The following is a 27,439-nucleotide window of genomic DNA, read 5'->3' as shown; positions in this document are numbered from 1 at the left end:
TGCAGCTACGCAGCACCATACATAGAAAGCTACAAAGCAGACTGGGGACACTTCACAAGACCTGCCGTTTTGGAGATGCTTTGACCAGATTGTCTATCCATTCGTTCCTGCTTCTTAAATTGACTTCAAGAAGCTTGCTTGCTGTGTACCATATTCCATTCACTGACATGTTATTTATTTAATCTATCAGAAGTTTGATTCTACTAATTATAAAAATATCAAATTAATTTAATTAACTGAACGAATTCAAGAGAGTTGCCCTATTCAAGATGGCGGCGAGTTCGCGTAGCAGGATTACCCCGCGTCACGTCATGACGTCACTGAGCGTTGGCACGTGGGGTTTCTATGCATCATGGCGGCTGGTTTCAAGTAAGTGCAGTCCTGATCTAAACACGCGTAGACAGCGAGCGCGCACATTTTTTTGCGATTTGCTTAATTATAACGGACTTTTCTGGATATTAGAGCGAGTAGAGTTGAATAATATAACTATCGAAAGCAGTAAAGCAACCCAGCTTACTAGCTAAGTAACACACAAGTGCGACACGGTGAATGTACACAGGCATGATGTACTACTGTAGAGTATGTTGGTGGTGTGATTGGTCAGCAGTTAGCCTGGCTGTTACTGGGACCATTGGTAATACTGTTGCATATAATCATTGGAGTGGAGGAAATTTTAAACGTAACGAATAATGATTTAACTCATTAAGAAAACCCCTTAACTTGGAATTCCTTCTCCTGTTGGTCTCCTCAACTCTGAGTTCTTTTGAACTTCGCATGTGACGTCAAATCAGCGTCCATCTAGGAACCTCTGTAGTCCAACTAGGGTCCAACTAAATTAATTTTATTACGACCATGGTAGGAGCGTTCACCATTCACAGACTATGGGCAATTTTGGGACGCCTAATCTGCATATCTTTGGACTGTGGGAGGAATCTGGAGAACCTGGAGGAAACCCACCTAAATATGAGGAGAACATGCACACTTCATGCACACAGACCCCGAGGTGGGAATTGGACCCAGACCCGTGAGGTGCAAGCTGAATGTGCGAAGCTGAAGTAGCGGGTCTTAACCTAAAAAATAGTCACACTGGATGTACAAGCATTTCCTTTAAAACTTCGAGATTCCAAAGTCCTGTTCACTATGACCATCAAGATTTAGGGTTTCCTAAAAGCCAAAGCAATTGTATCACTCAGTCATTTGGGTACACTGGGGAATCCAGTGTAAAAATAGGGGAGAAAGCAAGCTCTGGACTGTGAAGATCCAGAAAGCACTACAGACCTGAAAGCTCTGATGCATCACTTTTTAGGTAGAAATGAAATGATTTCAATTTACCTTTTAAGTTTCAATTCAAAGCTCGGAATTAAATGCATTTCAAGCTTTTCTGTTATAAAGAGGAAATAAACATGGATGCTGGCCAGAAGCAGGGAGTTTGACTCCTTTTGCCTTGAATTGCATTAATTCTTGGTATATATTCAACAAATTGATGGATACCTTCCTGTGAGATTTTGGTCTATATTTCTATGCTAGCATCACACAGTTGCTGCAGGTTTGTTAGCTGTAAATCCATGACGTGAATCTCCTGTTCCGGCACATCCCAGGTGTTGGTGCTGTCTTGGATCTGGTGATCGTGTGTAGGCCACGTGAATACAGTGAACTCGTATTGTTTGTCAAATTCTGATCGTACCATCCGAGTGTCGCAGCAGAAATCGAGACTCACCAGACCAGGCAATGTTTCAACTTTCTATTGTCCAATTTTGCTGAGCCCATGTGAATTGTAGCCTCAGTTTCTGTTCCTTATATGTTCAGAGATGCTCTTCAGCCTACATCTGTTGTAATGAGATGTTATTCGAATTACTGTTACCTTGCTATCAGCTCAATTCAGTCTGGCCATTCTCCTCTGACCTCTGGCATCAATAAGACATTTTCACCCAGAGAACTGTCACTCACTGGGTATTTTCTCTTTTTAGACCATTCTCCCCAAACCTTAGAGATGGTTGTTTGGGTGGGAAAATCATGTTTGAATGCAGCATAATTCTCACAGACTAGCATTTAAATGGATCAATATTTCATTGAACATTTATAGAGAAACAAAAAAAGGCAACTATTTAAGCTAATCTTCTGCTTGGTTTTCCAGGACAGCAGAGCCACTGGAGTATCACAGAAGTTTTTTGGTAAGTCCCGCAGCTCAGACCCGTCACTGCATGTTTTATATACTTGAATCATCAAGCAGAAAGTGGCTCATGTTTCCCCTGTAGCGTCCAGTTTGCGGGTATATAAGGTCCTTTTTTCTATACAGAAAGAAAACTGTCGACCAGATGGAAGAGAGCTGGGCGAGTTCAGACCTACAACACTAAACATTGGTGAGCAGTAATGATGCAATTTTATAATTGATGCTGAAATGCCAGCATCTTTTGTTGTAAGATTACATAATTAGTGTCCAGAAGTGGTGAGAAAAAGACATAAATCCTGTACTTGAGTAAATGCAGAGGTACCCTAAGTAAAATATACCCTACGTAGATATATCTATTATAAATACTGGGCTCATATTAACTTACAGTAGCTTTTGTTATGTAAAAAAAAAAAAAAAAACTCTTTCTTTGTGCTTCTTTCCCAGGGTCTATAAACACAGCGGATGGCTCAGCACTGGTGAAGATTGGAAACACCACCGTCATCTGTGGCATAAAAGCAGTAAGCAGCGTTCTGTAGTTGATAGACAAATAATAGTCTAAAAACTTGTTACTGATTCCATTTATTTTTTCATACAGGAACTGGCCATGCCTGCTGCTGATGCTCCTGATAAGGGATATATTGGTAAGAGTGATTGCATCATTGTTTTTAATAATTTTTTTTCTTTTTTAAGTTGTTGAATAAAGTTTAAACTGACTGTTTGTGCTACAGTTCCAAATGTGGATCTTCCTCCTCTGTGCTCGTCAAGATTTCGGCCTGGTCCCCCTGGAGAACAGGCTCAGGTGGCCAGTCAGTTCATCGCTGACGTCATCGATGAGTAAGCAGCTTGCATTAGTAAATCGTTTGCTAAAAAATGAGCATAAATCGCAGACAAAATGAGCTAAAAATATATAACAAAACATACTTGCTTGTGAGGGAAATTAAATGATATAATTTTTCTTTATTGATGATAAAAAAGTATATGGAAGGGCTTGATTTTAATCTGCACCATAGAGAACTAACACTTTTGCCATTAATTAAAAAGAGAAGTGTAATTAATAATAAAATAGTGATAGGCATGTAAACACAGTTTTATCCTAAGAAAGATTTACAAAATCTCTATACATATGGAAATGTGTTACTAAACCTTTCTACAGTATATGTGGCCCTTTAAAAAAAAAAAAAAAACATACAATAATGTGTATTTTTGTCAGATGTTAACCTGAAGCAAAATAACAAGCAGTGGTATACTGAAGTATAATTACAAACATTTCATAAGTGTCAGGCTTATAAAATGTATTAGTGGTCTGAGGATGCTTTACTGTTGGCCTGAACACAGGACTGATGGTATCGCTCATCTTCATAGATTTCAAGAAGGTCAGCAAAGAAGCCACTTTTCTTCAGGAAAAACATCAGGGACAGACTGATATTCTGCAGAAGGTACAGGGATTAGACTGCTGAGGACTGGGGTAAAGTCATTTTCTCTGATGAATGCTGTTTCCGATTGTTTGTGGCACTACTGTCAGTCTTGTCATGCTAACAGTAAAGCATCCTGAGACCATTCATGTGTGGGGTTGCTTCTCAGCCAACTAAAAGGACTCACTAACAATTTTGCCTTAGAACACCATGTGAATAAAGAATGGTACAAAAACACCCTCTGAGGGCAACTTCTCCCAACCATCCAACAACAGTTTGGTTGACGAACAGTACCTTTTCCAGCATGATGGAGCTCCTTGCCATTAGGCAAAAGTGAGAACTAAGTGGCTTTGGGTGCATGGCCAGGAAACTCCCCTGACCTTAATCCCATTGAGTACTTGTGGTCAGTCCCTGAAGAAGCGGATGGACAAACCAAATAAACAGGGTCCAAGCATTGATTATGTAAGAATACGCTGCCATCAGTCAGGATGTGGCCCAGAAGTAAATTGATAGCCTGCCAGGGTGAATTGCAGAGGTCTTAAAAAAAAGTAGGGTCAACACTGCAAATATTGACTCTTTGCATAAACTTAATGTTAGGACAGGGGTAGCTCAGTGGTTAAGGCATTGGACTACGGTTCGGAATATCCCAGGTTCAAACCCCACAACCACCAGGTTGCCACTGTTGGGCCCTTGAGCAAGGCCCTTAACCCTCAACTGCTCAGATGTGTAATGACATTAAAAAAATGTAAGTCGCTCTGGATAAGAGCGTCTGCCAAATGCCTAAATGTAATGTAATTGCCAATAAAAGCATTCAACACTTATGTATTGCTTGTAATTATACTTTAGTATACCGTAGTAGCATCTGACAAAAAGATCTAAAAACACTGAAGCAGATGACTTTGTGAAAATTAATATTTGTGTCATTCTCAAAGCTTTGGCCATGGCTGTAATTGAGTGCTGCTAATAGAATGAAAAATGTTACTCCCATGACACCCTGAAATCATAATGCACTTTAACCTTGTTTGTAAAGATTAACATCAGTATTATTTTTATAATCAATTAAGCAATATCATACAAATAAGTCCTGATGTACCGAGGGTCAGATTGACTGTGATTTCGCCACATATGATTACTGTAATCTTTAATTAATACACTTAAATTTAAGGTCAAATCTCCTGATGGTAATAATATCTTAATAAATGAGGCCACATTTTTCTGACCCATACCACAACTTTTTTTTTGCTAATTATAAGGATCTTTGCATGTTGAACACAGTGTGATGCCATACCCTAATAAGTAATTAAATTACTTTATAGTAGCTGAGAGGAAAAAAATATGAGTTCCAAGAAACCTCAAAACTGTTAGCACAGGAATAATTTGTTTGAACTGTATATTGACAATACAATATTTGCCATGGCAATTACATTTTTTTAAATGATCTAACAATAATATTTATTAATTGCAGTTCTAACATTATAAAGAAAGAAGATTTATGCATTGAGAAGTCAAAGGTAGGAGGGACAAATACTGTTAAATATACTTCATATGCTAAAAAAAAACCTTGGTCTTAGCCTTCCAGAACTGAACAGAACTTGTCCTTACATTGCAGTTGTGCTGGGTCCTGTACTGTGATATCATGTGTTTAGACTATGATGGAAACTTGCTCGATGCCTCCATCATAGCCTTACTGGCAGCATTAAAAAATGGTAAGCTGTGGTTAAAATATTATACTGTACCTCCATTGTAAGAGGAACTTGTAAGTAAAATGTGTAACTGCTTGTCTTTTTGTCGTTTCCAGCACAACTTCCTAAAGTCACAATCAACAAAGAGACAGATTTAGCCGAAGTTGATGTGCAGCAGAAGAGACATCTGCAGATCAACAAGCATCCTGTTTCCTCATCGTTCGCAGTATTCGACGAGTAAGTCTAATATAGTTTCTGGTACTCGTTATTCATTATTTCTTATACTTTAGAAACTTGCAATGTACCACCTAACAGTAAAGTTTAAACCTTGTAAAGTTAAGTACTGTATACCACAGCTTGCACAACTATTAATTTTAATTAGATACTATATAATTCTGTAGTATTAGTCAAAAATATATTTGATTCATATTATTATTAGTAGAACTAGTACTACTGCTGCCATTATTATTAAAAATTACATTATTTTCCATTATATAAGCAAAACCTGTTTTAGGGCATCACTAATTTTAGCTTATTTTATATTGGGGAGGGGGGGAGGGGGGGGAAGGGTAGGGCACAGTGGCTATCACCTTGCACCTTCGGGGCCCGGGTTTGATTCCTTGAATTTTTTATTTTGAATAATCAAAAGTCTTTCCGGAATGGCTTCCAACCAAACTGAATAATCGATAATGAAGAGCCTTGGTCAGCAGGGTAACCAAGAATTTAAGGGTCACTATAATTGAGATCCTGAGTTCCCTTGTGGCCTTTGTGGTAAAGTGTCCAGACAGAAGCTATTCCTCATTAAAAGGCACATGACAGCCAGCTGGGAGATTTTCCAAAAAGTACCTGAAGAACTCTCAGACCATGAGAAACAAAATCCTCTGTTTCCAAAATTTTTCGATTCTGTAAAGGCACTGTGTTACATTGACCATTGTTAAAAGCACTATATAAATAAAGTTGAATTGAATACTAATTGTGGGGCCTTCATACTTATTTAAATGGGATATCAGTCATTATTTGTTTAATAATTAAACTATAAACACTTGTTTTTACTTAAAAACTTACTGAAATTGGAGTATTTCATGTAGAATGATGAGGGGAAAAAAGGATATGAATCTATTTTAAGATGAGTGTGAACCATAAAATGTAGAAAAGTTTCTGGGAATTTTCCGTTGGCAACGTATACTGTACCGTCAGTGTTGTCCGTTTTCTCCGTGCAGCGCAGTGACTATAGTGGACCCAACAACAGAAGAAGAAAGTCTGGCTACAGCATTAATAACTGTAGTCACAGATGAAGATGATCAGCTCTGTGCTTTCCATAAACCAGGTTCTTTTTTTCTGCAGTACATTAATACCATAGTAAACAATTTGTTTATTGATTTGCAACAGAATTGGAAACATACTACAACTTAAGTTTAAATAGACTGTATCCTGTGATTTTTCTTTCAGGGGGCAGTTCCTTGTCAGCAGAGAAGCTGCAGGACTGTATAAGTCGAGCTGTGACCCGAAATCGAGAGATCAACAAACTCATTGACAAAGTCTCTAAGAGCACAAAGTCATCAAAATAATTGCAAGGAGCCAGGTTTTCTTATTTAAAAGTTGTATTTTTTCCACTGTCAATATATAATTTCTTTTTTTTTATAACAATAAAACTGCTGACAAAGACCATTTACAAAAACTTCTGCCTCAGTATTCAGAAATGTCTTTCACACCCTGATCCTGAATTTCCACTCATAAGAATATACATAAACTGCAGCTTCAGTACAACAAAATGACATTTTAAAATGTGCTGTAGAAAAACCGCACACACAATTGCATGTTGGGAGAACAAGGCCCATCACTCAATGGCCCTACTCCATGTCCAGCTGCAGAAGAGTTTTGTTCACAAAACTAATAGACCAGCAGGAATTTTTTCAGGCACATCACTATGATTCTCTTTACAATGGGCCAAAAGCCTTCAATAGAAAAGGATGATAGCAAGGAGAGAAATTAGAGCATACCATGTAGAATTCTCAAAGAATTCTTAATTTATATATTTCTTTTAAAAATGACCTTGATAAATGTCCCAAGCTCTAAAAGTTCTTATTCAAAAAAATATGTTGGATAAGTGGATATGTTACATCCTTAGCTACAAAGTCAAGGGTATAAAAAAAAAAAAAAAAAAAAAAAAACGTGTGTCGTCACAGTCAGGGTAATAAAAAAAAAAAAAAGGCTGACCAAGCACAGTGTGTTCCTCATGATGTGTGTGTCCTGGTGTGTGGGCAAGGTCAGTGGTCATGATTTGGGGAGGGGTTGGGGCATGCTGCGCTTCCTCTTACTTCTTGGTTGGTTGGCGGAATGTTGCCGTGGCAGAGCTGCCTGAGGCCCCGCCCCCGCTGCCATAGCCATTTGCTGCTGCATTTGGTGTTGCAAGAATTGCAACTGTAAATAAAGGAAGAAAAACCATTGAGTTTGTGTAAAACATTACAGTCTCCCCTCACAGACTGCCATCTCTAAACAACGTTCAGAAAGGCTGATTCACATCAGTTGGACTGGATGCAGAACATGAAAAAAAAAAACAGCTTACACTGCTTAATTTTTTCTATTTATCATAAACTATTATAAATGTTTTCTAACCGTTAACCTTGATATTTATCAAACTGAATGTTCACATCCGTACCAGCTGACTGACCAAAAAGCAGAGCAGTCTGTACACAGCTACTGTGAGAGGAGACACCAATTAACATTGCTGCATTTCCAAAAAGGCAATGGCTGAAGTGACTGAATTAGCAGAAGCTGTATGAAGCAGAGAAAGAGCAGGGAGCAAAAGATGAAGGCTAGAGGACTGTGGGTGCAGGCAGATAAAGGAAACAGAAAATGATAAACAGCACCAGCAACTGCCAAATGATTTAATTTTGTAGGAGGTAGAGCTAGCAAAGAGTAGGGTTGAACTTTCCCATCCTCCTACCATAGCAATGGTATTCTTTATGAAGTACAAGTTTAAAAGGATAGTTATATAGCTAGATAATACAAAGTCTAAACCCCCCAAAAAAAGAACCATATATATTTTTAGACTGAATTAATTACCTTCTATCAAAACAATAACATGATCACAACAGGGCAATGATGATGCTACAATGATACATTTTCATTTACACATGGGAAATGCATTTACTTTAGTTGCATTTGGGTTTTTTGTTTTAAATGGCAGCCATTTTAGGGCAGGATGGGCAGGACCTTTGAGGGAATGAATGTTTTTGTGTCTGTAACAAATAATAAGAGGAGCCAATTTGTCTTTTGGATGCTTCACAAAATTAACTATAAATTAAACAGTAAGTCACAAAATGCTTGATTTTCACAGACTGGGTCACATTTACTTAACTGGTAATGGGCAAAAAGTGTAATTCATTAAACACCGCAACCGTTGCAAGACAGTGGGCACTTATTTAGCATTGATGAGATTAAGACAAGAACCAATTTGGTTTTCAGTGGTAATTATAAGCTTGTCTGTTGTTAGCTAAATCAAAGATAGACATAATGACGTAATGCATTTGACACATCTGCCTATTTACCTTGAGAGAAAAGTGAAGTGGCTTTAGTGCTGATAAAAGCGTTAAACTGGAGTTCACCGCCAGGACATGACAAGGGAGGAGCATACTGTGAGTGACAAGTGCATAGGAATTTGTGAACTCTCCAGTGTGGTATTGAACAATGATTTCTGAATTGGCTTATCTGACATTTTATAAAAAGAAAAATGGTGTATGTTTTGATGACAACTCATACCAGTCTACTCCACTCCAAAAATGCGGAGCACCCAAACAAAATGTGTACATGTTGGGAGGTCTGCAGCACAAATCTGTATTTAGACATGTGTGTAAGATAACAGAATTACAAAACGCCTTAACATTTACACCAATCAGGTATACTATTAAAACCAACAAAAGTGGAGGGTTTGGGGGAAGGACAAAGTACAAGGATCTTAGTCACAAGGACGAAATTGTGATCAGTAGACGAATAGGTCAGATCATCTCTAAAACTGCAGGTGATGTAGGGTTTTCCTGTATGTGTTGGTTAATGAAAAGTGTCCCAAAAAAGGACAAGTAGTGACGTAGTGACAAGGTTATGGGTGTCTAACACGAACTAACATGGATTCAGCAATATTCAGCAGGTGGTTTTAAAGTTACGACTGATTGGTTTATCCCACTATAAATTTATTGTCTTTTTAGTTTTTGTTTGATAGTTGGGTTTTTAATAATGAGCTGTTTCAAACCAATAACTGCTTTCTCATACGAAGACATTAAAATAGCAATCAATGAAAACCTGTTTTTTTTTAAAGGCACTTCACTGATTGGTACTTAAATGAATTATTATTAGAAAACAGTTTTAATGCATTAAAAACATATATGGTCAAGAGTAAATAAACAATCTAATGTTATAGAGTATTATAAGAGAAAATTAAGGGAGCAACTATAGAAAAGTTAGCAGCGTGTTTATGAATCATAGAAGCAAATGCTGCAAGCTGTCCAGCGTTAGGCATTCTAAACAATAGATACATAGACATCTTACATACAAGACTCATGCCATTTAAGGTAAGACTTTAGATTGTTGTTGAAGACAAAAATAAAACTAAATGCACATTTTGTTTCTGCCAAATGAAACTACTGTTACTCATTGATTATTTGAATCTTTGAACAATAAAATGTCCAATAAGCATCAGCATAAAGCAAGGGGAAAGTATTAAAGCCAACAGCCTGGTATTAAGATGTCTATCGGTAGATAATGTCAAAGTTGCTGCATTACTTGGATCTGTGGCTGGTGCTGCTGCTGGAGCCTCGGGGACGGCAGGCTGGACCCAGAGCCCTCCAGACCACAACCCAGCTGGGACAGAACTACCATGCCAGGAAGAGGAGGTGGAGGAGGAGGACAGGAAAATGTAGAGGAGAAAGTGAAGATAAAGGGGAGGAATGAAGGATAGAGAGGGAAGAAAACAACAGAAAACAAAACGTAGAATGTAGCAGAGAAATTGGGGAATTGGCATCCTCCTCATGTATATTAAACACTTGATCGAAAGAATCAATGTAAGAAATAACTGCATTCATTTATTCCCGATGGAGCTGTGTGGTATGATACAAAAATTATCGGCGAACTATTAGTGCACCTACTGTTCGTGTTAGTGCCTGTTAGAAAGATTTTTCAGTGTAAATATGTCAGTTACAGAGAACATTAAGGAAAGAGAAAATGAGACACTAGATCTAGATGTAACTTTGTGTGTATACACACCTGTTTGTGAAGGCATAAATCCCCCCACACCCGTGAGGTTGATGACAGCCGTCTGTTGTGCTGCAAGGCCCTGCTCAGCGGTCAGTCCCTGTTCAGTCTGTTTAAAGAAAATTTTTATTTTTGTAATAATTTTGAGATGATAAATAAATATTGGCAAACATTGTCTTAATGAGATAATTTGTCTCATTATTTGGTGTTAGTCTAGATAAATACGTCTGAATACAAAACAATACGTTTCATAGTTAAATAGTTACAGTTTAAATCGTATTAATCGCATTATGATCACACGTAATCACATGACTGTTGGAAGAAGAAGCACACAGGGTCATGATGGTCCGGCATTTATAAACTTTGTCATATTGTGTCTTTAATTGTTCGTAATCTATATATTTTTTTTTAACCTTATAACTTAACCAACTACTGTACCATAATTATCCAGCAAGTCTGGCAGTTACTATGCAATTTTGGATCTACCGGGCTGATGGTGAATAAACCACATCATCTCTGCGCTATCCAGTTAGTCGTGCTATGTTGTCCACTGGGCCGCGCAGATATTTGTTTCAATCGGGTGCCACGGTTTCGTCCCACTTTTGATGTGTTTGGCTTCACATACAGTAACCTTCGACAATGGAAGAAGACGGTACAGCAGCAGTGAGTTTGCTTACATGTGACGAAACCAACAACGAGGAGATTGTAAAGAAAAGGGGTGCATCGTCTGTGGTGTGGAATTGGTTTGGGTATAAGAAAAGTGATACGAATGAGACGAACGTGATTTGCAAGGTATGCAAGTGCACTGTTTTAGCAAGCGGTTCTGAAATCCAAGCATCCAAACAAATATAGTCAAAGTAATAAATTGCGGCAAACCTTAGCAATTCACAGTTTTAATTAAATTACATTATGTAAAACAGTTTCTTTGTGTTTGAATTTTTATTTATGCATTTCCAGATACAAATTGCTATATTGAGATATATATCGTTATCGAGGTAGAAAATTGCTTCTACCGTGATAGAAGATTTTGGTTATATCGCCCACCCCTATGTGTGTGTGGTGTGTGTGTGTATGCATTACATTAAAAGTGTGTCCAGCTCACCGAATCGTTCTGCTGCTGAGGACTGGAAGTAGCTGACTGATTACTCTGCTGTTGGGGAGAGAACTGAGAAATCTGTGGTTGCTGTAAAGAGTTAAAAATCAGTGGCGTAGCGGGGATCTGAGCCAGAGGGAAAAGAAAGTGGAAGAATATCAGATTATTCGTGCTACCATTATTTTATTAATATTTTATTAAATGATATATTCGTCTTCAAAATGTTTTCCAAAAATGGGATGAATGAAAATCAAATAAAAATTAAACAGCTCTTTTAAGGCCTGCTTTGACCCCAAGCAGTCTCACCTGAAGAAGATTGAGTGGCCTTAAGCTTTGGGTGTTGTTCAGACCAAAAGGTGCACCTGTAGGACATGAGCACAGAAAATAAACTAATAGAAAAATGCAGTGTTTACACTAAGCAAACCTAAGCTAAATTACAGCAGATATTCTAGCATAAGCATATATGAGATGGGAAGCTGATACCTGCAGAAGCTGCAGGCTGCATGGTAGGAAGTGCACTGGGCATCAGGCCTCCTGAAGGTAAAATTCCACTCAGGTTTATTCCAGGACTACAACCCAGCATGGGATTAGAGCCAGGGATTAGAGTCTGGGGACTGCTGTGTCACACACAGACAGACGCACACAAATAAAAAACATGCTAACATGTATATTAAGGTAATATAATGTAATTATAAAATAATATAATAATAAACTAATACAATACAATTAATACATATGTAAATTAAGCACAAATGCTAAAATAGCTAAGCACCATGCTAAATAAGGTGTTGACCTCAATGTAGTTGCTGTTGTAAATAAATCAAATTCAATAACAAATGAAATGACTAGGGAAGTTAATATAAAAAATTGTAAAGTTTGTCCCCACTTGGGCTCCCAAGTGGTGCAGCGGTTAAGTGCTCATCCGGAGGTCACAAGTTCAATTCCTGGATGATGCCGAAGCCATAGACAGCACATACTGGCCGTGCTCTCAGGCGGGAGGGATGGTGCTGCCCAATCATGAGCTTCTGTAAGCTCACACATGCAGAATGAAAAGCCCTTTCCTCAGTGTGTGTTACGGTGCTTCTAATAGTGCGCGAGTGATAGCTCAAAAAGATTGAAGCACATGTTAGCCTACACTCTCCTTGGTGGTAGATGTCACTCATATGGGAGTGTCTTAACATGACAGGTGGGAATTAGACATGACTGAATTAGGGAGAAAAAAGGTCTGTCCCCACTTTAATGACAGGGCAAATAAAAGGTTGAAGAAAGTAAGGGTATGACAAAGTAAGGCGGCAGAAGGTCGTACCAGACAGAACCAACTACGTTGATGAAGTTGAGGCCAGCAGTGTTGGTCATGACCTGCGAGGAAGTGGTGCCTGTGCTGATGGAGGTGGGTAGAGGGATGGTCATGACCGGCAACGCCATTTGTTGTTGGGAGAAGGGGGCAAGCAAAGTCTGCTGCTGGGGCATAGACGTGTCCTGGGGGGTGGGTGTGACTGAGGGTGTAGCACCCTGAATGTCCACTGGATGAGGTGTTGAGCATGGGGTGTTCGTTGGTGTGGGGGTAGACGGCTTGGGTGTTCCAGATCCTGAGAACAGATTAGGTTGGGTCAAATTAGGATCACCGTCCTTTCCAAAAGTACTGGAACCACAAGTCGTTTGTTTATTTACAATAGGGATATATTTTAACATTAATGTTTCATTCAGCAAATTAATATGCCTAATGTTTTCCCTAAGAGTATAATGTTGCTTCTAAAAACAAACCGAATTTTTTTTTTTTTTGCACATCTTTAACCAAAGATGGTATAACAAGAAATCTTATATAGAACACAAATTGTATGTCAAAGCCCTATACATTTCGTAACATTGCTTGGCAAATGTTTACTGCTTCTTGTGAATAATAGCGATAAACTTTTAATTTTGCGTTAATCTGACCTCTGAAGTAATAATGAGAAGTTAATCAAAATATCTTACCAAGCATGACAATAGTGTATCAAAAATGCACATAAATCTGAAGTACAGTGGTGTGAAAAACTATTTGCCCCCTTCCTGATTTCTTATTCTTTTGCATGTTTGTCACACAAAATGTTTCTGATCATCAAACACATTTAACTATTAGTCAAAAATAAGTAATCACAAAATGCAGTTTTTAAATTATGTTTTTTATTATTTAGGGAGAAAAAAAATCCTAACCTACATGGCCCGGTGTGAAAAAGTAATTGCCCCTGAACCTAATAACTGGTTGGGCCACCCTTAGCAGCAATAACTGCAATCAAGCGTTAGCGATAACTTGCAACGAGTCTTTTACAGCGCTCTGGATGAATTTTGGCCCACTCATCTTTGCAGAATTGTTGTAATTCAGCTTTATTTGAGGGTTTTCTAGCATGCACCGCCTTTTTAAGGTCATGCCACAACATCTCAATAGGATTCAGGTCAGGACTTTGACTAGGCCACTTCAAAGTCTTCATTTTGTTTTTCTTCAGCCATTCAGAGGTGGATTTGCTGGTGTGTTTTGGGTCATTGTCCTGCTGCAGCACGCAAGATCTCTTCAGCTTGAGTTGACGAACAGATGGCCGGACATTCTCCTTCAAGATGTTTTGGTAGACAGTAGAATTCATGGTTCCATATATCACAGCAAGCCTTCCAGGTCCTGAAGCAGCAAAACAACCCCAGACCATCACACTACCACCACCATATTTTACTGTTGGTATGATGTTCTTTTTCTGAAATGCTGTGTTACTTTTACGCCAGATGTAACGGGACACGCACCTTCCAAAAAGTTCAACTTTTGTCTCATCGGTCCACAAGGTATTTTCCCAAAAGTCTTGCCAATCATTGAGATGTTTTTTTAGCAAAATTGAGACGAGCCTTAATGTTCTTTTTTCTTAAAAGTGGTTTGCGCCTTGGAAATCTGCCATGCAGGCTGTTTTTGCCCAGTCTCTTTCTTATTGTGGAGTCGTGAACACTGACCTTAATTGAGGCAAGTGAGGCCTGCAGTTCTTTAGATGTTGTCCTGGGCTCTTTTGTGGCCTCTCGGATGAGTTGTCTCTGCGCTCTTGGGGTAATTTTGGTCGGCCGGCCACTCCTGGGAAGGTTCACCACTGTTCCATGTTTTTGCCATTTGTGGATAATGGCTCTCACTGTGGTTCGCTGGAGTCCCAAAGCTTTAGAAATGGCTTTATAACCTTTACCAGACTAATAGATCTCAATTACTTTTGTTCCTGAATTTCTTTGGATCTTGGCATGATGTCTAACTTTTGAGGTGCTTTTGGTCTACTTCTCTGTGTCAGGTAGCTCCTATTTAAGTGATTTGTTGATTGAAACAGGTGTGGCAGTAATCAGGCCTGGGGTGACTACAGAAATTAAACTCAGGTGTGATAAACCACAGTTAAGTTATTTTTTAACAAGGGGGGCAATCACTTTTTCACACAGGGCCATGTAGATTTGGAGTTTTTTTTCTCCCTTAATAACATAAACCTTCATTTAAAAACTGCATTTTGTGTTCAATTATGTTATCTTTGACTAATAGTTAACGGTTTTTGATGAGCAGAAACATTTAAGTGTGACAAACATGCAAAAGAATAAGAAATCAGGAAGGGGGCAAATAGTTTTTCACACCACTGTAAGTCTATGATTAAATTGTCATTTTTAGCATGTTATTACAATTGCTAACTAAGCAGTGTTATGTTTAATTAATAAGTGATTTTACTTTGGGGAATTACTTTGGAGAATGAATCAGCAAGGTAACATTAGCTGAAATGACAAAATCTGTTTTGTTTACTAGTTTGGTACACTCAACTAGTTGCTTTAAAATCGAATAGTTTTTCAGACAGGTATAAGGTGTTGTAGAAGAGAGAGACAGCAGACTCACTTTGCTTGGGCGAGAGGGCAGCAGGAGAAAGCAGGCCCACCTGGCCCAGCTCCATGGAGTGCTTCCGCGACAGAGATTGGCTCTTACTGGGGGGAGGGGTTGGACACTTCAGATGACCACTGGGTGCTTGTGTACTATAAGGATTACCTAAAAAAAATGTGTGGACAGGGAAACACCACATCCATGCATTAAAAACACAGTCATCAGAAACTGAACCTGAATAAATGATTCTTAGAGAAAATAAGTGCCCACGTCGTTCCAGACTTTTTCCCCTCTAAGTTGTATAAGACCTCCGAAATCCCAGGTGGTCATTCTGTTACACAGTATACTTTAAAATTTACTCAGGGTGCAAGGAATGATAGTTAAGAGAAATTCTTAAGGAAAATTACACTAATTCACACTAATATAATCGAATATTGATTACATATTGGGTCGAAGCTCATACATTACAAGCCGGATACTACTGAAACTTGTGAAATTAATACAGTGAAACCTTGTATTACGAGTAACGCTGTTTGCGAGCGTTCCGCAAGATGTTTATTAAATTTTTTAATTAATTTATTAAAAACCAAAAAAAAAAAAAAAAAAAAAGTCTTGGTTTACGAGCACCCATTCTTCATCATGTATCACGCATGCACTTCTTGTTTTTGCTGAGCGTCACATGATCACAACTGAGCCAATGGTTTTGCTCTCTCTTTCTCACTGCTGTCGCGATTCTTTTTAAAAGGTAAAGTGCAGGTTAATTTGTTTGTTTGTTTTACTTTATTATTTTACGCTTGTTTTATTAAGCGCTCACACGAGTGTCATTAGTGATGTTCCTTGCTAATTTTTCAGACAAAACAGTCTTTCCGATAATGTGTGTTTTTGTGAAATTCAAAAAAGAAAGGTTTAGTGTGTAATAAAGTCTCTTTAGAAGTTTAAAAATCCAGGGAGGGGCTTCACACACACACACACACACACACAGCGTGAGCAAAAACACTTATCTGTTGGGTTTTCTTTTGACTTTTTTAAAAAAAAGGTTAATTTGTTTTATTTTTGCTTTATATTTTGTGTTAATTATTTTTATGTATTTATTTTTTGGGGCTTTGGAACGAATAATTTGAGTTTCCATTATTTCTTATGGGAAAATTAAATTAGTTTTTTAATACGAGCCCGCTTTCGGAACGAATTATGCTCGTAATCCGAGGTTCCACTGTATGTGAAAATAAATGTGATTTGATTAATTTACAAGATGGTGCTGTCATTCCTAAAGAAATTAATAGTATGCAGTTTAACAGCCTACGTGGAGGGCACTGGTGGCTCAGTGGTAGGTGTTTCACCTGCCATGCAGAAGGCCCAGGTTAGATCCCCAGCCAGTGCCCAAACCCCAGCCACTGGATACAGTACCGGTCCCAAGCCCGGATAAAATGGGAGGGTTGCGTCAGAAAGGGCATCCGGCGTAAAAACCTGTGCCAAGTTGTCGTGTGGACTGGATATTCCGCTGTGGCGATCCCTTGTTGGGAGCTTATTATTATTATTAAGTAATAGTAATATAATGTCGCACTTGACAATAATCAATAGCTTATGAAATTTATACCAGGTATAACGTAAGCTCAAATGCCTTTTGTACATTTTTTTTCTTATTTCCTGATGTTAAATGACAATTTTATGAATACAGAATTTTATTATGATGCGATGGTTTAAACATTATATATGTTAGAATGAAGCTGGAAAGATTTATTTTAGACATTTTTGCTTTAACATATACGTTGGCAGTATTAACATTTACATTACATATGGATGTTTAAATATATTGACATATACTTAATTTACCAGTTTAAATTAAATCCAAGACTTGTAATGGAAAACATTAGTAACATGATGGATGTTGTTTTTCTTAAAAATATGAAATTCAGGTTGTTTCTGATAATTTTTTTCAACTAATCTATACAAAAAAACAAAAACAAAAAAAAAACAATGGGCCCTTATATACATTAAAATAATCATGTCTAAACACATATGTTTTAAGATCCACATAACTGCATGTCCTCCATAAACACCTGTTTACCTGAGGAGCTGGTGGAAGAACCAGGGGGCAGTTTGATCGGTGGAGGTTTGTGCTTAACTCCCTTTCCCAAAACCGAGGACTGAACCAATGCTGAAAAGCCATCCACCTTACACAACACAAACAAACCCACCACAGATAAGTAATCCATATTATGAGAAGGCCATATGCGTGTTCGCATATAACCACAATTGTTCTCCTATTCTAGAATAAAATGCTTCACTTAGTGAAGCTTACTGTGATCCACAACTTTACCAACAGTCATAACATGCTTTCTAAAACAGATAAAGGCTATGAATCAAGTAGCTGATATCATATCTGGTCCTAAACCTATACCTTTTTTTCCCTAAATAAATTATACATATTCATAGATTAGCCACAACATTAAAATCTAGGGCCAAATTGTAAGGGCTAGACAACCGGGTCAGACCATCTCTAAAACAGCAGGTCTTGTGTCCAAGAAAAAACAATCGCCTAACCAGCAACAGGGTCATGGGCAAAAAAGGCAACCAATACGTTCTCCTTTGCATCAGTCGGAGATCTGGGTGTTTCATTTACCTGGGGATGAGACGGGATCAGGATGCAGTATGGGGAAAAGGCAAGCTGGTGGAGGCACTGTAATACTCCGGTCCTGGCATTCATGTGACTTTTACTTTTGACACATAACACCTAGAAGATTCTTAAAGACCAAGTACATCCCTTCATGGCAACAGTATTCCCCAATGACAGTGACATCTTTCAGCAGAAAAATTTTCCATGGCACACTTGCTCACAAACAGTTTAAAGAACATGGCAAAGAGTCCCATTTGTTGACTTGGCCTTCAATTACCCCAGATCTCACACTGCTTAAGCTTCTGATGAATGAAGGAGTCAGTCATGTTCTTCTGAGAAACGAAGAAGTTAGATAAATGGAGACCAACTTTCAGGATTTAATGGATCTGATGCTAATCTCTGCTAACGTGCCAGACACCACAGCACACCTTCAGAGTCTATGACGAGTCCATGCCTTGACGAGTTAGACGGCACGTGATTTTAATGTCATGGCTAATGTGTGTAAGCACAGTATAAATATACTTAATTTTATCCTAAAATTATTATTAACTATTATATTATTTTTAAAATGCATAGCTTTCATTGTCACTGCCTTCTGCATTTAGGCTTCCTTATGTTAGCCTGTCAAGTAAATTTTGCTTCTGATCATCATTTGGTGAATATTTATTTACATGAAATTTTCGTTAAGCATGTTTTACAACTAAGTGAGCCATCATGACAGGCTTATTAAATAGCACAAGAGCTGTTGACTCTGTGACTCACCTCTGTCTCCCTTGCCGGAGAAAGCTGGCTTTGGGCTCCCATGTTGCTAGAGTTGTGCAATATCTTCACCTCACACTTTAAATCTGTCTCATAAACATCCTTGTACTGGGACAAAAACCTAATGGACAGAGAAGGAGTTTAACCACAGTACTTTCCTATCAGATACACAAAGTATGCTTAAATAAAAACATATTGTATAAGACATAGAAGAGTGGAAATATGAAACAGCATTGGAACATTTATAATGCAAGTGTAATGAAAGACCAAATCAACCAGACATCAAGCATCACAATTAGGGGTGCAACTACTTTGTGCTGGAGGGGGCATGGCCGCGGTTGCTAATTGAAGCCCTAATCGCAATAAATACAATGGAATTATGTGACCTAGACAATAAAATGCAAATATTGCTGCTGTACTTACCGATCAGCATCAACCTTTGACCCTAGGAGAAATCTGGTAAGGATAAAGGAAAAGAAAGTAAAACATAAAGTAAGGAATATTCCAACCAGCACATCAGCAGAAAAAGTAGCAGATAATCTATTGATTATTGACGCAGTTAATTTCTACATTTCTCCTCTTAAGTCTAAAATGCAGGCTCTTACGGTGGATGAATAAGGTGCAGGTCAGACACATCCTCGTCTGCCTTTGGGTCATTGCTGCTGTAGATTTTTCCGTATACCAGCGGGTCACCTATAGATTGAAAGATGGTGACCTTTGTCCTCTGAGGCTGACCACCCACTTCACACTCAAAAATGTAGTCGTCTTTAATGTCCTGTATGAAGAAAAAAGGCCACAATGGAACAATCTTTCAGTTAACTAGTGTTAATTTCGTCAAAGAAAATAATGACAGAAAAAAATATTTGTTGACAAACTTTTTTCCTGTGACTAAACCGAGATGATGAGACATCCTGGATATCAATGAACAGTGACAGTGATAAAATCAACATGCAATACTGTTGACAAAAAAAGACGAAACTAAATGTGGTAAAAAAAATTAAGACTAATTAAACATCTGTATTTATTTTCATCAACATATAATTTTCGTCACAATCTGCTGCGATACAGTGTTTATTTATTATGGCATAAGCAGCAGTATTTCCCGAGTCACATAGTAACGGGATGTTACAAGCTCAGTCATCTTTAACTCTTCGTCATCACAGCAGTATAACTCGGTTGAAAGAAAAGAGCTGATATTTGGGCCCATGTTCTTTATATTGAACCAAAGAAAAAAGCAGATGTATAGTAATATCGGCAGGAAAACAGTATGGGCACACATGTGCTGTGAAAAATGCCACAAACCTGAGGAGACACATCAAGGCATACCACAAAATAACCCAGTTTTACAGCCTCTTTGTGGTAATTATGTTACCACATGTTAACATAACTATGATGTGATGTATTTCTTTTTATTTTATAGGTAAACTGTTGACAAACAGATTAAGCTAATAGTTTAGCAAATGATTGTGACCCATAGGAACTATCCATACAACAATCCAAGTGTGCAACTTTATTTAAAAAAAAAAAAAAAAAAAAAAAAAAACTTTCAAAACACTGTATTGTCCATACTACTCCTATTGTTTTGTAGTTAAAAAATATGGACATTCAGCAGTTGTCATGATATAAATATAATTAGCTGAAAAGATACATTTTAAATGTTAAGATTTTTTTTGTAAAAACCCTTATAAAAATGGTTTTGGCTAGACTAGATTGACTGTAGGATTAATTAAATTCAAATTTTATTTGTCACATACACAGTCATACACAATACTTTAGACAACTGCCCGTGACCTTTAAATAAAAGACTATGAAAAAGAAAAATAAATATGAAAAGAAAAGCAGAGGGTAAATTTAACTAAGAAAGAATAAAATAAAATATAGAATTAAAATTAAATAACATAACTGTACAGTACAAAATTAATAATAATTATTGAAAAAACATTATGTTTTCATTGACTAAAACTGAACTAAAATACTTAAGGGTAAAACTTGACTAAACAAATATAAGATAAGATTTACTAAATATGACATATAACATGTCATATAACATTATGTTATGCAATATAACATCCCGGAACCAAGTCTAGGACTAAAACTGAAAATAGCTGACAAAATTAGCACTACAGTTAACTTAAGGGCACTGATAAAAATCTCAAGATTTTTACAACTTAAAAAAAACAAACAATTTAGAATAAGTTATGAGCAAGACATTACCTGTGCAGGCCAGACTTGCGGTGGCTGAGAATCCTCCAGTTTGATTGACTTCTCCACAACAGCATACTTCTCCACCTACAGCCAAATGAAAAGCCAAAGCTCTACCGATTTTATCTCTGTTTATACAATATATCAGTGTTATTGTAAAAAGTAACCCCTAAAAACACTATGACATCTCACACAAGTGGAAGAAGTCAACTGGGAGAGGTGTGTGAGAACTTACATCGATCTCTGACGGTGTAGTTAGCTGGCAGCTATTTTGTTTCCACATGTCCACACACTGTAGGAAAACAAGAAAAGTTTTTTGTGGTTTTAAATCTCTCCCTGTACTGCCATGTACCCATATCTACAACGCGTATAATCATTCAGTTGCTCAAAGCCCATTTCTACACTAACAGGAATAAATCAGACTCTTACATTCCCAGCCTTGGAGATCTTAAGATCTACACCAGGTTGTGGTTTCCGCTCTTTCCTCCTGCGCAGGTAATCCATCAGCCGAAGCTGAGGAGGTGTGGGGAGGTTTGCCAGCTCCTGCTGCCGGTTTAACGCTGCCCGCGAGTACCTCTTAAAATACCTGCAGGACAAAAAAAATATATAACTAATATTAAACTAATAAAAAATATATAATATAAAAAATAAACTAATATTTTAAACGGTTAAATACTGTGTTTTACAATACATTAAACTTAATGAACAACAGAGAGTGGGCAGTTTAGTGAAGATCAAAGGGTTGTGAATTTAAATCCCTTAACTTTCAAACTGCAACTATTGAGTGTTGAAGCATGGCAACTTTAGTGTATCCTAAAGAGTTCTATCTTAAAGGTCTTTGTTTATTCGAGTTTATTTAAGCTGCTGTCAATGCTTAAAGAGACGCATTTATTCAAGCTTTCAGAGCTTTCTGAAGTGCAAAGCATGCATATAAACAGATTTTAAGAAAAATTTAATCTTAATGTTGGACAAAACAAGACTATTTTTTTTAACACCAGCACAAAGGCAGCAGTGATGGCAAAACACATATATATATATAAAAAGCCCATAAAAGCACCACATGCCTGAAACAAACAACTTAGGCTGCTGACCCTCACCCTCCTCCCACTAGCACCAACAACACTCTCAGGCAGCTATGTAAAGTATTCCACCAATGCCACAAAAACAACCACATTTAAACAAATGCTTCCATGTACACACAGACCAGAATGTACAAAGTGCCACAAACATCCACACAATGCACATCCACGGGGCAAAAATTATAAATCTAAATGCAAGTTATTTGTTTTAATACATAAAAAATAAAATATAAAAACTTATCACTAAGACACACACACACTTAGAATAAGTGCACAATTCACCGTTTCATAGAGCGTGTGTTCATCTTCTGTTTATTATATAGCAGCCGGTTGGCAGTGCAGGTGACAGTGATTGAAGGGTCCAGGCACAGAGGCTCTGCTGTGGCCAGGATCAACTGGCTCTCCAGCTGCAGTTTATCATCCTAGAAGCACGCACATCAGAGCACTTAGAGATCAATGGTAAGAGATTATTGTTACATTTTCCAGTAAATCTATATCTGCATGACAGCCTTTAACCAGATGGCAGTTATACAAGTATGACAGTGTACTGAGTGTAGTAAGAAAATTATTAATGGTTAATGATGTGTTTATAAATATAAATATGTTGTTTTTGGAATAAACTACAACATTGAAAAATTCTATTTCTGACATTAAGATTTACTCTGGTTAAATGTGTCTCTTCCACATAAACCTAATATAAGAGCATCAGATATCTACGAGTCTCAGTGATGGGAACTGCAGTCAATCAAATAACTTATCAATTTACTATAACCAAGGACATTTAGAATGCTGCTAATGGTAGAGATATGAGTGTGAAACAGGCAGATTAAAAATGTAGATTAATTGCAAATTTAATTAAAAACACCTTTTTAAGCTGAAAGGAAATCTCACGATAGATGTTTGAATGCATCTTTTTTTTTTTTTTTTTACAGTGCTGCGTGTTCAGGTTCCTTTCCCTCAAGAACGAATCCAATCAGGTTATCCAATCTGTACATTGAACTTAAGTTCATAGTTTCAGAAACTGCAAGTCCCAGTCTAGACTAGATATATATTTAACCTAAATTGGATAGGACAATTATGATATCACTGTGTTGATGGTTTAAATATTTTTTTATTATTATTCAATCCTCTTGTTCGAATAAGATTACAGTACACAGACAATATGCTTTTTACCTGCGTCCACTTGTGATGATCACTTGTCATGGCATGGACATCACAGATCAGGGTCTGATATAAAAGTAAAAAGGAGTCAACGTAAGCCTTAAACTCAGCACCACAGCCTGAGCTTATAAACAATCAACACCACATTTCTTACAATGTCAATGTCGATCAAAAACATCAAAATAAAAAAACTTATCCTGAGTTGAGTGCAGTGCTCCTTTATCTCACGTACAATGTAACACTGAAGAGATTGTTACCCGTCATTTCGGCTCGTAACACTCACCTGCATAGTGGGTCTCAGCAGCACATGGCGGCTCTGATAAGACGGCATCTTGGTGTTCCCTGACTGTCTGTAATCTCGGACCTCTGTGATGACACAGCCACAGTGGAAAATGTTGACCTGAAAAAAAAAAGTTTTTAGGTACAGTAGTCGTAAACTTTCTCTGAAATCAAAAGCATAAATAATCACAGGTTAATTAGAGCAGGCAGTGCCACAGGAAGTGAGATTTGAAACCGACGAGCATGTACTACAGCATCAAAATGCTTTGTGCCAGCATAGGATATACATGATACAAATTTCAAAGTTAATTTCATTCTTTGTAAAAGTTTATACGTAGATGAGTAATACCATTTGTACAAATGAATAACAAACTGATACCCAACCTGCCGACTTGTCCACCCCTAGTGTTGCTATTTTAGTTATTTAACTTATTAAAACTGCAGTAATGTCAAAAACTGGAAAGAATATATTCACTCTTGATTGGGTTAACAAATCTGGAACATGTCAAAAAAAGAACAGTAAGTGAAGTTATTTTAAAAGAGTATTGTTGTATTTTACTTGTGATTTTTCTAAAAGGTCCACAAGAATAGGTGGCAGCTCCTCAGCGTCCAAGTAGTCCAGTAACTCTGCTTCTTCATACGGAAGCCGAATGGTCTCTGAATCTGATTTAAAATAAATAATAAAATATTAATAATATTAATAATAATAAGTATTGTGTCTCCAGAGTACTAAAACTCTTTAGAGTAATAAAAATCTGCCATAAACAGCACAATAACTAACAAGGATTCTGAGGAAAGAAATGAAAATACCAACCAGATCCATTTTTGCCTCTGAGCATAAGTGAGTATCCTTCATTTCCAGGGTACAGATTGACCACCAAGCAGGACAGTGACTCCTGTGAGACCAACTTCTCTAGTAGATTCACATTTCTTCTAAGGTTCTGTGGAATAAGAATTGTCATTAATAATGTGGTGGTACTAGGGACATAATGATGTAATTCTAATTTGATTATTGGAAGAAATCTAAAGTATCTGCGTGTTGTAACAGTCAGAAGGTTTTTTCAACTAGTTAACCTTAAGATTGTTGATATTTTTCCACAATTTTGGTTCTCAAGTCCTCAAATAGTTCTCTTTTCCTCTTTCTGTTGTCCATGCTTAGTGTAGCACACACAGACACACAATGCAAAGACTAAATTAACTGCTCTCCTTCTTATCTGCTTTCAGGTGTGATTTTTATATTGCCCACACCTGTTACTTGCCTCAGGTGAGTTTAAAGGAGAATCATAAGCTTGAAACAATCTTGTTTATCTACAATTTTAAAAGGCTGTCAATAATTTTGTCAAGCCCATTTTTGGAGTTTTGTGTGACATTATGTCAAATTTCCTTTCTTGTTTTGTTTTAATACACACAAAGAGAATAAACATGTGAATAGCAAAACATGTGTTAATGCACTACTTTTCTGTGAGAAATACTTCATTTTCTAAAAAAAAATTCAGGGGTGCCAACAATTTTGGCCATGACTGTATCCACTTTTATGTATATTAAGACTTATGTTTTGGTTTTCTCCACAGCCATGCTCCAAAGTGTAGTAGAAAATCTTCCTAAAAAAGTGGTGGTTTTTGAAACAGCAGTGCATGTGCTAAATCAATAAGGGAACAGTCAAAAAGCACATACAGGTGTGATGATCAAGTGTTCACAAACTTTTGGCCATATAGTGCATCTCACCCCTGTATAGGAAAGATTCATGTAATGCAAAAAGTATAATTAAACATTCCACTCTTTTAATCAACCTAACTTTTTTGTGTATATCAAACTGAAATGAAACTGTTAAAAGCATGTTTCAAGTGTTAAATTGAGTCTTTAGTATAAAGTAACCTTCAGCTCTGGCTCTTTTTCACACTCTTCCATGTACAATTCATAAAGTTTTTGATACAAGGATTTCCTCCCACTGGAAGACACCCTCCTTCTAGCTGGTCGCTGACGAGCACTTTCAACAATGTACTGCACAAAAACACAAATAGACAAGTGACTTAATAAGCAAAGTGTAGCCTCATCAAAATGTGCATTATAAATCATATAATTAAACGAGCAATTACAAGACAGACATCATACCTCAGCCCGATCCAATGCATATTCTAGGTCTTGTTGCTGCAAAGGAAAGGAAACTTTCAGTGCTACATAGTGCTCTTACAGCAGCATGCAATATAAACCCTCCACAAAATATCAAATGGTTGGTTGCAGCTGAGAAAGAGATGTAGTCTTATCCAAGAGAAAGCACTGCTTACCATTGTGGTCCACCACCAGTTTGTGTGTGACAGGAGGCGATGCTGTCCTTGCCCCAAAACTGGCACATCCATTGACAGTCCATTCAAACCCTAAGTACAAAAAAGGCAATTTCAGCTTTACAAACGTGGTCCCCAAATGGATGTGCATTTTTTCCTCAAGCCGTCCACAGCAACATGAGTAACATGCAAAGAAATAATAATAATAAATAAATAAATAAATAAATAAATAACAGATGATGGCTCATTGGATTAGCTGCACAGCTAACCCCTCACCTAGGCATAGAACTAACACTCTGTGATGGTTCACTTACAGAGGAAAGAAATGAACCGTTTGCTAGAGGACGCAAAAACACCTGAATGTTAAGAGTCAACTCTGTACATATACATTTGCAGAGACGTATAATATAATGTGGCTATAGGCGAACTCCTCAGGTTAGCTAGCAGTGCTAACTCGCTAAATGAGCGCCTCCTCTGCTAGCTGCTCCGTTAGCTTGGCTTCAAGAAAGCTGCAAAAGTTAACAGAGCACTGCAAACGGGGAGAGGGATGCTTAAAGTTTACATTAGGACAAATAAAAAATAACAAACTTGCCAAACAAAGCGCATCTTCACAGCTCGAAAATGCAAAGCAATGAGCAAAAATAGTCTTCCAGTGCCTTCAATGTAAAAAACTCATAGCAGCCATTTTCTTCCAGTGTAACAACAAAATCCAAACTTCCGGTGAGTAGAGTAGGCGGGGCCAAAGCCTCTTCTGAATCTAGGATGGGTTGCGAATAACACTTTACTTCCTAATTGAGGACACTACATAGGGTATAACTCAAAGACCAGTGTAATAGCTTCTAGAAGTAATCATATAGTTGACTATAAGTCTAGTAGGAGGTATTTGGGATTCCGTAGCATTGTGCTGCACTCCACAAACGCTTATACCCCCGCTGCTGAGAGAATCAAGTGTGTGTTCAGTTTACAGTTCTCATTCCTCCCTGCCGAATGGATGTAAAATTCCCACTGTTTTTGAGACGTTTCCTCCAAAATAACATATATCATTTTCTGTTTTCTGATTTCCTTTCTGTTCAATGTCATGTTTTTTGATTTTATTCCCATACAGTTTCATGCTTTTTATTTTCTGTACAATTCGATTATCTTATTTCTTTCTTGTACAATTATTTTTTTATTCTACTTTTTTATCTTCTCAGGAGACTTTGGGCTTCAGGTGTGGTGCACCCTAGTACGAGGTGGCAGTCCATCACACGGCACAAATACACACATTAACACACTATGGGCGATTTTAGAACACAAATTAGCAGAACCTGCTTGTCTTTGGACTGTTGGAGGAAACCGGAGTACCCGGAGGAAACCCACGTGAGAACATGCCAACTCCATGCACACAGACCCGAGGCGGGGGTCGAACCCAACCCTGGAGGTGCAAGATGACAGTGCTAACCACTACCTATGGCCTACAGTATCTCCTGCACAATTTTTTTTTTCTTTTTCCACTTTTTCTGATTTCATTCCTATATAATTTCATATTTTTCTGAACTTTCCTGTACAGTTCCATGTTTTTTAATTGCTGTTCTTAACAATTCCATGTTTCCTGATTTCTTTCCTA

General features: G+C 37.6%; 2 protein-coding genes across 5 annotated transcripts; one reads left to right on the top strand and one right to left on the bottom strand.

The window, feature by feature from the left end:
- The first annotated feature begins 304 nt into the window (after positions 1-304).
- exosc8 (exosome component 8) lies at positions 305-6,847 on the top strand. 2 transcript variants are annotated; one of them, XM_053516254.1, is made up of 11 exons: positions 305-369; positions 2,135-2,171; positions 2,297-2,360; positions 2,615-2,688; positions 2,766-2,811; positions 2,899-3,004; positions 5,048-5,093; positions 5,192-5,288; positions 5,381-5,501; positions 6,490-6,591; positions 6,714-6,847. In XM_053516254.1, exons 1-10 carry the CDS (start codon positions 353-355, stop codon positions 6,557-6,559), a joined length of 678 nt encoding a protein of 225 aa, XP_053372229.1. In that variant the 5' UTR covers positions 305-352; the 3' UTR covers positions 6,560-6,591; positions 6,714-6,847. The 2 variants fall into 2 exon arrangements, with proteins under 2 accessions (XP_053372229.1, XP_053372228.1); XM_053516253.1 differs by having other exon boundaries at positions 306-369; positions 6,485-6,591.
- Positions 6,848-26,540, bottom strand: supt20 (SPT20 homolog, SAGA complex component). 3 transcript variants are annotated; one of them, XM_053516249.1, is made up of 24 exons: positions 26,426-26,540; positions 25,837-25,926; positions 25,664-25,699; positions 25,427-25,552; positions 24,366-24,492; positions 24,111-24,214; positions 23,556-23,672; positions 23,285-23,338; positions 22,394-22,533; positions 21,462-21,618; positions 21,268-21,324; positions 21,045-21,119; positions 19,436-19,605; positions 19,254-19,286; positions 18,834-18,951; positions 17,523-17,628; positions 15,476-15,622; positions 12,911-13,193; positions 12,088-12,221; positions 11,911-11,966; positions 11,614-11,730; positions 10,524-10,620; positions 10,044-10,132; positions 6,848-7,685 (listed from the first exon to the last, which is right to left on the bottom strand). In XM_053516249.1, exons 2-24 carry the CDS (start codon positions 25,906-25,908, stop codon positions 7,539-7,541), a joined length of 2,562 nt encoding a protein of 853 aa, XP_053372224.1. In that variant the 5' UTR covers positions 25,909-25,926; positions 26,426-26,540; the 3' UTR covers positions 6,848-7,538. The 3 variants fall into 3 exon arrangements, with proteins under 3 accessions (XP_053372224.1, XP_053372225.1, XP_053372226.1); XM_053516250.1 differs by having other exon boundaries at positions 12,088-12,218; XM_053516251.1 differs by lacking the exon at positions 10,044-10,132.
- Positions 26,541-27,439: the final 899 nt, after the last annotated feature.

This window comes from Clarias gariepinus, chromosome 17 (assembly GCF_024256425.1).
Source record: "Clarias gariepinus isolate MV-2021 ecotype Netherlands chromosome 17, CGAR_prim_01v2, whole genome shotgun sequence".
NCBI lineage: Eukaryota > Metazoa > Chordata > Actinopteri > Siluriformes > Clariidae > Clarias > Clarias gariepinus.
The sequence above is the reverse complement of the archived record's forward strand: the minus strand, read 5'-3'. Positions and strand labels throughout refer to the sequence as shown.

Coding starts and splice junctions, on each gene's coding strand:
- supt20 (XM_053516249.1), bottom strand. CDS start 25,908: ATGGATGTGCCAGTTTTGGGGCAAGGACAGCATCGCCTCCTGTCACAC. Junction 23,673..24,110: donor ACCTTTTAGAAAAATCACAA/GTAAAATACAAC, acceptor TTTTTTTTTCAG/GTCAACATTTTCCACTGTGG. Junction 10,621..11,613: donor CTCAGCAGCAGAACGATTCG/GTGAGCTGGACA, acceptor TTCTTTAAACAG/ACTGAACAGGGACTGACCGC.
- exosc8 (XM_053516253.1), top strand. Junction 3,005..5,047: donor ATCGCTGACGTCATCGATGA/GTAAGCAGCTTG, acceptor TATTAATTGCAG/TTCTAACATTATAAAGAAAG. Junction 5,289..5,380: donor ACTGGCAGCATTAAAAAATG/GTAAGCTGTGGT, acceptor TGTCGTTTCCAG/CACAACTTCCTAAAGTCACA.